The sequence below is a fragment of the Scleropages formosus genome, chromosome 1 (assembly GCF_900964775.1).
Source record: "Scleropages formosus chromosome 1, fSclFor1.1, whole genome shotgun sequence".
In the NCBI taxonomy this organism is placed as follows: Eukaryota; Metazoa; Chordata; class Actinopteri; order Osteoglossiformes; family Osteoglossidae; genus Scleropages; species Scleropages formosus.
Window position 1 is genome coordinate 40,815,468 of NC_041806.1, and position 12,775 is coordinate 40,828,242.

Here is a 12,775-nt window from a genome sequence, read left to right on the forward strand (position 1 = left end):
TCTTACTCTTTTTGTCAGAAGAGTTGTCCATCAGCATATCTGTCTCCAGGTCCCAGGTGAAGGAGAATGTGGTGGGTACCTGCTCTTTGAGCATGCTAAGCAACACTAGGCATTTGCTTCCCACGTAGCCCCATAGACTCCCAATACTATCACAAATAATATTTTTCCTTGTTTTAGGACATCAGCTCAGTCTACCAAATCTTTGCTGATGAAGTCCTTGGCTCAGGGCAGTTTGGAATTGTGTATGGAGGTAAGTTGATAGACATTCTTAGATTCCATTCTATATTAAGGTCAGATGCTGTATAGTGTATGGAAACAGAGTTAGCAGTGTGCAAAATTAGGTGTGAATTACTAACCAAGTCATGGGGCATATTAGCACTGGCAGGTGCATCAAGTTCTGGAAACAGGTTGTCAGGATCAAAGTTTAACACCAGTAGGATGAGCAGAACATCTGGTATGCAAACTGTAGTGTACCCAAACCACCATTTCTAGGAAGCCAGCAGGTAGTGTAGTGGTTAGGACGACCACCTTTGGACATGAAAGTTGAAGGTTTGAATCCCACCTCTTGGTGTAGTACAGTTGAGCAAGGTATTTTCCTGAAATTGTGCTAGTAAAAATTACCCAGCTGTATAAATGTGTAAATAATTTTAGCTTGCTTAACATCTAAGTCACTTTGGAGAAAAATGTCAGCTAAAGGAATTAATTTAAAGCACACTTTTTGGATGCCGAGGTATACTTGGGGTTAGGATTTTAGCGTGACTCTTCTTCTGCAGCAGTTACAAGTCACTTGTTTCATTCTTGATCACTTCCATATGGTTTTCGTAGCAGTTTTTCCCATTCAGCTTGTCTGTCATTTTTAGGTAAACACAGAAAAACTGGACGAGATGTTGCAATCAAAGTGATCGACAAAATGAGGTTCCCCACCAAGCAGGAGAGCCAGCTTAGGAATGAGGTGGCCATTCTGCAGGTACTGACACGAAGAGACTCATCTGTAACTTTCGCTGTTGTACTTTCTATTTGGTTTCTTGGGGTTTCCCACTTTCTGCTAGAGGGGAATCTGTCACAGAACAGCGTTTCATTTTATTGTTAAACAAAAACATCTGTGATTGAAGAAGGGGTTTTTAGTTTCATTGGCTTAAAGAAAGTCATTGGTAGTATTTTTAACTTCCACAGTTGTATTTTATTTAGTAGATGTGTTTTAGGAAGAAGACTAATTGATATTTGGAAAGGATTTCTTTGTTGAAGTTGATCCTGAACTCCTTGTGGCAAATTCTTTCTAGAACCTGCACCACCCTGGCATTGTAAACCTGGAATGCATGTTTGAGACACCTGAGAGGGTCTTTGTTGTCATGGAGAAACTCCATGGAGACATGCTGGAGATGATTCTGTCCAGTGAGAAGAGCAGGCTCCCTGAGCGCCTAACCAAGTTCCTGGTCACACAGGTCAGTGTACGCTCCTGTGAGACTTCCACTATGGTGATATGTCACACAACTACAACACATGTCATGCCTTTTCAAATCATGTAATCTAGTGAATGCTTCACAGACTGTGCGATGACATCAGAAGTGTATACGTAAAGTGTAGTCTTTGAATTCACATGAAATCCTTGGGACTGCACAAAGCTTCAGTGAAAACTATGCACTGTTGTAGGATGGGTTTCCAAGAATCACTGCAGCACTGTGACAATCATGGTACAGCAGAAAGTCTGTGAATTTATGATATTCTAATCACTATGATTCTTTAGGAATATAGAACCCTGACTTTTATTCCCACATAAATGTTTGTTTTCATGAGGACCTTCCACAGTTGCCAGTGTTACTGTGACTTATCAAGTGTTGCATGTTTGGTGGTTCCCCAGATCTTGGTGGCTCTGAGGCACCTGCATTTTAAGAACATTGTTCACTGTGACCTTAAGCCAGAAAATGTCCTCCTGGCATCAGCAGAGCCCTTTCCTCAGGTGGGTATTAGGTAGGATTTACTTTCTGATGGGCTTAACGGAACAGAAGAGCAGCCGAGTATTGAGGATGAGCTGTTGGATTTTAGCTCTTTTCAAGAGGCCTAATGGGTTCACCCGGGTGTTTCTGGTGTGCAGGTCAAACTCTGCGACTTCGGCTTCGCTCGCATCATTGGGGAGAAGTCATTTCGTCGCTCAGTGGTGGGCACTCCAGCTTACCTTGCACCTGAGGTCTTGCGGAGCAAGGGCTACAATCGCTCACTGGACATGTGGTCCGTGGGTGTCATCATCTACGTGAGCCTGAGCGGAACCTTCCCCTTCAATGAGGATGAAGACATTAACGACCAGATCCAAAATGCAGCCTTCATGTACCCCTCCAACCCCTGGAAGGAGATCTCCATGGAAGGTTGGAACATAAGACTTACGGGTGACCTCACACATCCAAAGAAGCACATGTGGTGCTTGTTTTTCTTTCACTTAACTGTCTTGGATCTATTTGGCCTTTTGTCTTTCACTTGTTTATATGTTTCTTTGTGTTTGAGGGAGATTTGATTTTGTGGTTGCATTCCTGTTTGAGTGTCTGCACGTCTTTGTGCATGCGTATGCTTGGCTTTTTTTTTTTTTACAACCTGTTTTCTCCCTGTACCTTTCACAGCCACAGATCTGATCAACAACCTTTTGCAAGTGAAAATGAGGAAGCGCTACAGTGTGGACAAATCCCTCAGTCACCCATGGCTACAGGTTGGCCATGGCACTGTTATTCCTGACCTCTATGTTTTGTTTGCTGCCATGAAGCTTGTGGAGTATCACCAGTAGTGCCCTTTTTTTTCCTCCCTTGTATGGACTTTCGTCATTATTCAGTCAAGTTGTTTACAGCATTGTAACTCTTTGCTGATCCTCTTGCAGGACTATCAGACGTGGTTGGATTTGCGGGAGTTTGAGACGAAAAGGGGTGAACGCTACATCACCCATGAAAGTGATGATGCCCGTTGGGAAGAGTATGCTGATGCACACAACTTGGTCTACCCCCAGCATTTCATCATGGCACCAAACTTGGATGACATGGAGGAGGACCCCTAGAGGCCTGGAGGACCTTCTGACTTGCTGTGAAAAGACAACAGCATAAGACCACAACCAGACATTGGAGACCTTGGGAAGAGGAGCATCTACTATGTTTGTGGCTGTGTGTCAGTTTCGGTGTGCCACAGGGAGCAAAGACGGGTCATTCAACAGTAATGACTGAGCGAAACTGATGTGGAGTGACATGGATTTCCAGCTTCTGCTTCTGTGAATTTTTTAACATTCCAGTTTTAAAAAAGGAAGTCTTGAAGAGGAACTCTGTTTTAGTAAACTGCCTCTTTACAGGTCATAAGACATTGGTCCTTTGAATTTCTACCATATATTTTACATGGGGTTTAATAGGCATCAATTGATTCACATTTTATTGATATTAAACCCATGATCACTCCTCAGTAGACTAAAGTTTGGACTGTTATTTAATAAAATATTTTTGTAAATTTTTTTTTTTGTTTTTTTTTTTTTTTTCGTTTTAAATTACATTTTCAAAATACTCAGTATTTTTGCTCAGCCAGAGTACAATATTAAGCACATTTTTTTTCTGCTTCATTTCATGGTATTAAACTGGAAAGCTATGATACTGATGCCTTGAATATGTATTGAATACATATGTTGATTTAGGAGTGGAATATTTGCACTATGAGTCAACTACATGCATTGAAACTGATGGCCAGATGTGAACAGACGTAATTGACAGCTGCTACAATAGTACCTGTTTATTCCCCAAAGAAAAACACAGGAGGAGAAACCAACAAATTTGAAAGGAAAGAGATTTTTGATTACTCAAATTTTGAAAACTTAAAGCCTTGCGGTATTTATTGTGAGATCTTAGGCATTGTGGGGACTATGTTATATTAAATGTTTAACCTAGCAAGGTAGAATTATTCGAAGAGACTTGTAGGATAATGAATAAGTGTGTGCATACAACGCAAAGATATTTATTTTTGGAAGAAAAACTATTTTGTTAAATGCAAATGTATTCAACAAATGGGGGGGAAAAAAATTTTTATGGTTAAGGAACAGTTCCACAGAAATCAATATTTCCCTGTTTGTTCAGGGTCGGAACCATTCATTACACCCGTCATGATAAAGTATTCACAGACAGAGAGACTGATTCCGTGAGGTATTAGTTTTATTGTTCTGGCTGAAGTTGTTTTTGTTATGTATATTTTCTGTAATTGATGTGACATTTTTGTGCAGTTTTTTGCTTGTTTTTAAAGTTCTGTGTACTCCTTTCTGGTTTTCTGTGAAAGCGATAGACTGGATTCAGTCGGTCTCTGTGGAACTCTGGTGCCGTTAAGCTACTTTCTAGAAGGCTTCAGACAGACTTTACTTTGATTCACCTCAGTGAAATACCATGTCATCGTACACAGGTCGGGCAAGGCCAAGAAGCTCGACCTAAATACTTTTGTGTCTCTGCTAAAGAGAGATGAAGGAATATGCACGTCAAAATATATTGTTCAGAAAATTACAGCTAGCTTTACCTTGTGTCCTCGATAACCAGAAACACGTATTCTTACTCGGGGGGGCTACACGGTGAAGTGTGTGATTTGTGCCGAGCCTTTGAGTTACTCCATGTGTTACGGTTTAGGTTCAGTGAGCCGTTAAGTTGGGTAAAGGTAAAACTCTGCAACGGAAGCAGCTCGTGAGCCAAAAGGGCATCTCTGTGTGGATATTTACTTTCTAAGGTGGCAGGAGTTTCAGTATTTCTGTATGCACCTACTCACATTTGACATTTTTAAGAAGTGCAATTCCAAAAGGTTAAAGTATGCTTTAACCTTGTTGCCTAGTCCTGGGGGGGGAAAAAATACAAAACATTCCTTTGTGAAATTACATTTTGAAGATGCATTGATTTTTAGCCATTTGGGCTATGTTCACATCACTTTCAAATGTTCTTGGTGCAGCCAACTTGCTAAGCAACTGGTAAAGTTCTAAGAAATGGTGGGTCCTGCCTTCAGTTTGAACTCCGGGAGGCAAGAGATGTAGTGGAACACAGTTGGGAGGGCTGAATATGAAATGGCATTTTGCGGTCCAAAAGGTCACTACCACCTGTTTCTTTAGAGTATTTTAAAGCAAACCAGTCTGTCTTGTATCGGGGATTATGACGGCGAGTGTTTGAACGCCTGGTGGTAGCAGTTTACTCGAGTTAATAAATCTCAGTGCAGGGTCCCCAGCGACATGAGCACCTTTTAAAAAGGCAGAATTGCTGTTACTGGATGCTACTTCGTTAGAAAAGATTGTACAACTTAGAAACTGCTGTGCAGTTCCTGAAGACATGCTTACATAAATCTGGTTTATTCCTGGGGCACAGAAGAGTGTGAAATGGAAAAGGCTTCATGCTGCAGACCATATCCTTATAAAAGAAGTACTCTGTACTGCCTGCATTACCTCTTTCAATGTTCAGGCCTTGGTGTGAAAAGGCTTTTCTCTTCTCCTGGCAACAGTTGCGGTGACGCACGTTGTCGTGAGGGCTATCTGAAGCGGTCTCTCTGGAATGTGTACAACCTGTAATGCGAACCATTGTCATTGTGAAGGATTTACCCCAAGCACAAACTGGAGGGGGTAGTCATGACTTTATCCTGAGATTTTTTTTTTTTTTTTTAAATGTCTTCTTTGCCGCTGGATTGGCAGATGTCCTTTTTTGTATATTTACAGATTTATTAAAATCTCCCTGTTTATAAGCACTTAAACCTTTTTCTGATTCTTTTGTTGGAAACTGCAGTACCTCCAGCCTGTTTATGATCTCCAGTACTTCTCTAGGCGGGGTAGAAAAAAGCTCATGAGGATCCCTGCCCTCTGTAAACATGAGTTGGAACAAAAAATTTCTGAATGTTTCCTCAGGTCTTCATGGATGTGGGCTCCTGTTCTGGAACTCCTTGTGATGGTTTGGATGGTACAGTGGAACAGACTGTAACTAAACCCTACTGCTGTTTACTGTCACAGCAAAAGGGCATTTTATAGTTCAGTATCCATCACTCTTTCACGTGATTGTCTACAGCATCACCGTACATCAACACTGGCAGAATGTGAAGTATGCCAATAGTGATACATATTTTTTTGCATTTCTTCAGTGTAATTTCATAATCTTACACATGCAACAGTAATGCAATCCATTAATCTGCACTAGTTACTCAGATTTGAGAAAAAAGCAGAATATCGTGTGAAATGTGGCACTTAAGCATTGAGAATTCATAAGAAAGAATTCTATTGAGAAATTCAGTATAAAACTGGATCCTCCAAACGAGTGCAAGTCCTAAATTAATTCCTTAGTATATTTGTGAATACGTTTATTCCCACTAGTATAGCTCATTTACAATGGGTTTAAAATACTACAGACAAACTGTGGAGAAGTCATGTTGTGAGCTGTCCAAAGGAGACTATGAATAACAAAATGTGGTTTCTGAGTTCTTTTTCCCCCATCACTCTTAAAATGCAGTCACCGGATACCTGGCCAGTTTCATGATTACCACCAACCACATTGTAACTCAATCTTTTAATGGCCCGTGGTTCTTTCGGAGAGAATGTCTGGAGCTGAAGCCTGCTGCATGTCCTTCTGAAATCCAGAAACCACAAATGGGTTCTGACTGAGGCAGTCTGAGATGTCCGTGCCTGCTTATTCTGTTCTGTGTGGCGCGGTCTGTAAATTAGCACCAAACTACAGCACACTGAGCCAGCTAAGCGCTTTGTCCCTCCCTACATGTGGCGAAGGGTACAGAAACGGACTCAACCAGGGCCTTAGTCACTGATTCCACACCGGCGGGCTGCTCAAGCCTGACTGTATGCATCTTATCAGCTCCTTTCCCCCAGGGGTCCAAGTTCAGTGAATCCAGCCACAGGCAGCGGTGCCGGGGCTTTCTTGGCCGTGCCCTGTCCTGCTGCAGGTCGAAGTAGGCGGCCGTGAGCCAGCATGGCGAAAAATTTGAAACGTTCCCCCATCTGTTTGGGATTTGTAAGCATGTCGAAGCCCTGGATTAGCTGGGCACGGGTGGAGTCATCTGGGCAGTTTTGCAGCAGAACCTGGGGAGTAGCAGCAAGTAACCATAAGTTGGGGATTTTCAGGAGCCTCAAGGCAAAATCCTTTGTTCTGCTCTGTCCACACACACAGTGGGCTGCACACTGAACCCGTATCCCTACGTGATTGTGGGGCCCCTATCAAGCTCACAGCACATCAACGTGCCCTGCAGGGCTATCTCCTACCTGCAAGCGCACGTCGATGCCCATGTTCCGCAGAAACTGTCGCTGTGTGATGGGGCCAAAGCAGACCACCTCGTCCCCCGCCATCCTTCTCAGGTAACTGAAATCCACATCGGCTGTCAAGTCGGCAGTCCCTGGGGCACTGAGGACATCATGGAGCTTGTGACCTCGGAAGCCCTTAGAAAAAAAAATACAGCATCTCCTGACGTTTCAGATACGATACTATGCCTCTTATAAGTTGGACACTGGTAAATTGCTACAATGTTGTGTTTAAGTGAAAACTGTAACAAAGCACCGACTCTGAAGGTGTCCGTTTTCACCCCATCGTGTCCATAGTCGGCAATCAGAGCCGCGCCCCCGTGTTCCGCAATCCGATTTGACAGCCTCTGAACCGTGACGCCCCCTTCTGGACAAACCTCGACATGCTCTCTCTTTTCATCTGCCTGGGAGAACAAGACAAAGGTTTCCGAAATGGCTTCCTGGTGAAGGCAATGAGTACACACACACACACACACACACACACACACACACAGACAGACCTTCAAGGCTTTGATCATGAACGAGGGAGGGGGGGGGGGGGGCTTGTGTTTCTGGAGATATTTTTATAAAACACTGATTGGATAAGTCAGTGCCACACTGTGATAAAGGTCTCTCGGGTAATTTGTCACGCATGTGGCAATACTTCAGATGATCGTGGGCAGACCCTCTAGATAGTTAAATAGTCCACTTTAATGGCAGGGTTCCCTTTAGACTGCAGCCAGGCAGCACTTGAGATGCGGACCGTTATCCGTGGTCTTTATCCGCGACCGACACGACAGCAAACTTCAACCGGGATGAAAAGCTTGGTATTCCACTTCAAAGGCCAGATCAAATAGTTCTGAAATGTATATACCGAAAAAATACCCATAATGCAAACCAGACACTCCTGAAAGACCGATGTTAAGGCAGTTACCTAGTAGCCCGTCTATACAACCTATACAAGGTTCTACACAGGCCTATGCAGACTTCTGCTTGTAAAAGGAGCGAGTTCAAACGAAAGGGATTCTCCTCCCTTCTTGAATTTTGTGCCTCTGTGATAAGGAAGCAGCAGCCGGCAGCCCCACCTGCAGCAGCACGGAGGAGGCCAGAGTAGGAGCCGGAACGAGAACAAAGCACAGCTTGTCCTGCTCCTCCGGGTCGATGTCCACCATCACCTCTCGCCAGCCCCGTTCCGTCCGCTGTCGAGTCCGAGGCAATAAGTTTGTTACAGCAGGGAATATCAATAACGCACATTTTCTTCTACCTGAGCTGTAAATTACGTTACCTCGATGAGATGCTAAGTAAAATATTCGCTATCTGAGGACTTTTAAATGGTATTAAACAGTTTTCTGAACAGGAGGGCGTGGTGGTGCAGCAGGTTTGGCTGGGTCCCGCTCTCTGGCGGGTCTGGGGTTTGAATCCCGCTTGGGGTGCCATGTGATGGACTGGCGTCCCGTCCTGGGTGTGTCCCCTCCCCCTCCCCCTCCAGCCTTTCGCCCTCTATTTGCCGGGTTAGGCTCCGGTTCGCCGCGACCCCATATGGGATGAGCGGCTTCAGCGTTTCTGTGTGTGCGCGAGTTTTCCGAACAATCGATTACACGCAAAACTTTTATTTACACTAGTAAAATGTTCCCTTTGTTCTGTGTCTTGTGAAATGTTAAACAGAAAAAAAAAAAAAAAAAATTAATTTTAATTACATAAGCATTCAAAAACAATGGAAATGGCTTCCACTGCAATAACGGATTATCTGAAACAGTAGATGTCATGAGTTCCGCATACTGAGAGGAACAAAAAGAAAACGGTGCTTCATTTACCATTATTTACTCAAAATTGCAGTAATGAGGGTGTTTTGTGACAAATGCAAATTATGATCCCAATGCCACCATATGCTGTTCAACATAAGTTGCATCGTTTTATCTATTAACAGCTCAGTAAAGGTTCATCTGAACAGAAACCAACACTAAATGTGGAGGGCACGAGGACCAAGACTAGGAGAAGAACAAAAGACGAATGGAAAAAAGCAAACATTCGTGCAGGTACCAGCTTATCCTCTGTTAACTTACACTGTTTCTCTTCTCTTATGCAAACCGTACGTGAACACTTTCTCACCTGGAACTTGTGGATGGGCAGTGCATCAAAGAACTCATGAGCCAGGAAGATGCTGAAGCCTGGATCAGGGAGAAGGTCTCACGTTTGAATGAAGGAAAAGCCTACAGATACCTATAGTCATCACTTCCTTTTATAGGGGCCGCTTACGATGCCCTAATGTGCCCCAGTGTGCTCCTATTCCGTCATTCATTGGTCAGGTGGGCTGAAGACGTGGGTTCTCACCCTCAGGGATGTCCTCCACCCTGTGGTACCAGCAAACGGGCAGCCCTGACATCGTGGTCCCACGGCGGTACACGGTCGCATTCTTGTCACTGGAGACTTGGTTCTGCTCCCCTGTCAGGTTGTGGGCCTGGACCTTGCTGAGCTTGGGGCTGATCTCCACCAGGTGCACAGACACCGATGTGCCGCTCAACACTGTCCTCAGCTGGCTGAACACCTGCAGGACAGTGACACAGGGAGCTGAGAGCTGGATGCAGCAAAATACTTTGAAAGCGACCAGATACCGGAGCAGCAGTCACATTGCTGGATTTAACCACTTAATGGGTTACGTGGCGTATAAACTACTAAACAAAGCTCTGAAATATATTCCAGATTGTTTGCAAGCTAAATACAATTTCATAATGAAATCATTAAATTGAAAAATAGGAGAACTACAGAAAAACCATCGAGAAAGCTTCGAGTTTCATGTACACTCACTCCGTTCAACAATCTGCGCACTCCATAATAATAACTATTGTTTAGAGGAAGAAAAGCTTTTGGAGGACTTTGTGAAGAACTTTTTCCCACAACAAACCAGGAGAACAGCTCCCCTATCTGGGTAAATATCAAATGACAACTTCACAAAATAAAAATCACTATTTATATTCCGTAAGCAAGTTTATTACACATCTGATGTGATAAATGTACCGTGGTATCGGGCAGAAGCTCATCTTCTCACAGCATCAACGTGCCCTACTCTAGAACTCCACCCTTCCCCAAATTTACATTTATTCATTTATTTGATGGTTTTCTCCAAAGTTACTTATAATGTTCAGCTAATTACAATCATTCACCCATTTATACAGCTGGGTAATTTCACTGGAGCAATTTTAGGGTAAGTACTTTGCTCAAGGATACTGCAGCTGGAGGTAGGAATTGAACCTGTGACCTTCGGGTCCACAGGCAGCAGCTCTAAACACTACGCTAGCAGGTGGCCCGAAGACCTCCTGAACTAAGAAACACTGTTAAAAACTAGATAATAGCTTATCACAACTAGATAAATCAGAGCTTATTAGAAATAGATGAATAGCTTCTCACTCCTCGAGTGACACTCACCCTGAGGACGTCACTGATGAGGGAACCCCGTCCGGGACCCAACTCCACCAGCTGGAACCGCCTGGGCTTTCCGGCTGCCATCCACTCGCTCACACACCAGATGCCGAGCAACTTCCCGGGAACGGCAATTAACACCGAGTTATGTCAATAAAGCACGACTCCCAACCGTACATAACTGCAGCTGAAATCGACGCTCTTTTTACGCTGCGTTTTGTGCGCGCAGATACAGGAAACAAATCGACTGGCTGATCTTCCCAGCGGCAAAGCGGGGCCTTACCTCTCCGAAGATCTGACTGATCTCGGGCGATGTTATGAAATCTCCATCCGTCCCCAACATGTCATGGCGCACGTAATACCCCTGAGAGAGCAAGTGAGAAGGGTGACCGTGGTAAGCACACGCATGACACCGTTTGCACATACACTGGATCCTAAACCTACAATTTGCACTGGAAGTCTGTTCATAACCCCATTTGTTTGAAGCTCCAAATCACTTCTATGACTATGATGAAATCAATAAAGGCCGAACAACACACGTCTCTCCGGTTATTAATGTGTTAAGGCCTGTAAAAACTTTAGGCAAAGCTATGATAAATAGGAAAAAAACTTTGCAACACTTCATCTATCCATGATCAATAACTGCTTGCTAACCGCAGTGAGCTGCCGTGCCCCTGAAACGGAGCGCACCCTGGACGGGACGCCACTCCATAGCAACGTAACTCTTTTTCCCATTTAGCTGACACTTTTCGCCAAAGCAGCTTACAATGTTGAGGTATTTACAATCATTCACCCTTTTATACAGTTGGGTCATTTTACTGGAGCACATTTAGAGTAAGTACGGGTGGCATAGCGAGTAGCGCTGATTTCACACCGCCTGGGTGGTGCGAGAGCACGTGGGTTTGATCCCCGCTCAGTCTATATGGAGTTCGCATGTTTTCCCTGTGTCTGTGTGGGTTTCATCTGGGTGCTCTGGTTTCCTCCCACAGTCCAAAGACATGGTGTTCAGGTTCACCCACAGTGTGTGAGTTACAGAGAGTGTGTGACACTGATGAGTGACCCACTGTAAGTAGTGTATCTAGCAGTGTAAGTCACCTTTAAGGTGTGCGGGCTCATAACACTACACTGAGATCATTGGAAGTTGCTTTGGAGAAAAGTGTCTGCTAAGTGACTAAATGTAAGCACCTTGCTCAAACTGGAGATGGGATTTGAACCTGCAACCTTTGCATAATCCAAAGGCAGCAGCGCTAAGCACTAGGCTACCACCACCAGGTGTGCCTATTCAAACGCATCATCTCCTGAACCGCCACTCAGCGATTCACCTCACAAACATGGGCAATGCTCCTGATCATAGGCTCCGGACCACCACGACCCTGCTGGAGAAGCGCTATGGATGACGAGGTCGTACCGACACGGGGTTGGTGAGCACCTCCCTCATGTACTCAGCCACCGAGATCGGACCCGTCGCCTTGATCTTGGACGTCAGATGTCTCAGCATCGCGTGGCCCGTGAAGGCGTCCCGCGGAGGTGAAGCGGAAGTAGCCGCGCTGCGCTCCGATCTTCTCTCCCGGCACCGCACAGCTGCAAACACGCCACGCGCACTCAGACTTCACGTGCTGCTCCACCAGAAAACACGACGTCACGTCAACTGATAATTCAGAAAAGATACTGTGTCTACCTGTTAATCCAGGTGCCCTGAAAAAAGATGAAGACTTCGGTATACAGCGATGCAATTTCTTGAATACCGCCATCATTAAAAATAATAATATTATGGTGTCCTATCACGTAGTGACCCACTGTGGTTCCTACTGTCACTGGTTGGAGGACCCTAAGCGCAGGCTGGTTTGTGAAATTTAATATGACACATCACACTTGCGCATGCATTAATCCCGAAAACATGTGGATTGTGTTACGCATTCCCTATTGCTGTTTGCAGTCCATCCATGTATTCTGTCGAGCATGCATTGACGCAGTTGTTTCGCAAATCGCACCCGGAAAAATCTCTTAGTGAACTTTAACCCCTACCTCAACGTCCTGTCCGAGGAAAGGAAACTAATTTTAAATATAATCGATAAAGTGTTTAACAAAGCATTTAATTACAACGTTTTTAACATT

General features: G+C 44.3%; 2 protein-coding genes across 5 annotated transcripts in view; one reads left to right on the plus strand and one right to left on the minus strand.

The window, feature by feature from the left end:
* LOC108929106 (serine/threonine-protein kinase D3-like) overlaps nucleotides 1-3,414 on the plus strand; it is a 38,023-nt gene extending 34,609 nt beyond the window's left edge. For 2 of the 3 annotated variants that reach the window (XM_018743445.2, XM_029257783.1), the window contains exons 12-19: nucleotides 19-71; nucleotides 178-250; nucleotides 861-967; nucleotides 1,281-1,442; nucleotides 1,859-1,957; nucleotides 2,093-2,360; nucleotides 2,610-2,695; nucleotides 2,861-3,414. In XM_018743445.2, coding sequence (XP_018598961.1) covers nucleotides 19-71; nucleotides 178-250; nucleotides 861-967; nucleotides 1,281-1,442; nucleotides 1,859-1,957; nucleotides 2,093-2,360; nucleotides 2,610-2,695; nucleotides 2,861-3,034 — 1,022 coding nt within the window. In that variant the 3' untranslated portion in view covers nucleotides 3,035-3,414. The remainder of the gene's footprint in view (nucleotides 1-18; nucleotides 72-177; nucleotides 251-860; nucleotides 968-1,280; nucleotides 1,443-1,858; nucleotides 1,958-2,092; nucleotides 2,361-2,609; nucleotides 2,696-2,860) is intronic. The other variant, XM_018743446.2, reaches the window with a different exon arrangement.
* A 102-nt stretch (nucleotides 3,415-3,516) lies between these two features.
* ndufaf7 (NADH:ubiquinone oxidoreductase complex assembly factor 7) lies at nucleotides 3,517-12,638 on the minus strand. Of its 2 annotated transcripts, XM_018743938.2 has the most exons (10): nucleotides 12,339-12,638; nucleotides 12,069-12,241; nucleotides 10,944-11,024; nucleotides 10,667-10,777; nucleotides 9,575-9,788; nucleotides 9,353-9,411; nucleotides 8,329-8,442; nucleotides 7,525-7,668; nucleotides 7,229-7,402; nucleotides 3,517-7,048 (listed from the first exon to the last, which is right to left on the minus strand). In XM_018743938.2, the coding sequence occupies exons 1-10, from the start codon at nucleotides 12,412-12,414 to the stop codon at nucleotides 6,821-6,823; spliced, it is 1,374 nt and encodes a 457-aa protein (XP_018599454.2). In that variant the 5' UTR covers nucleotides 12,415-12,638; the 3' UTR covers nucleotides 3,517-6,820. The 2 variants fall into 2 exon arrangements, with proteins under 2 accessions (XP_018599454.2, XP_018599456.2); XM_018743940.2 differs by lacking the exon at nucleotides 7,525-7,668.
* Between the last annotated feature and the right edge of the window lie 137 nt (nucleotides 12,639-12,775).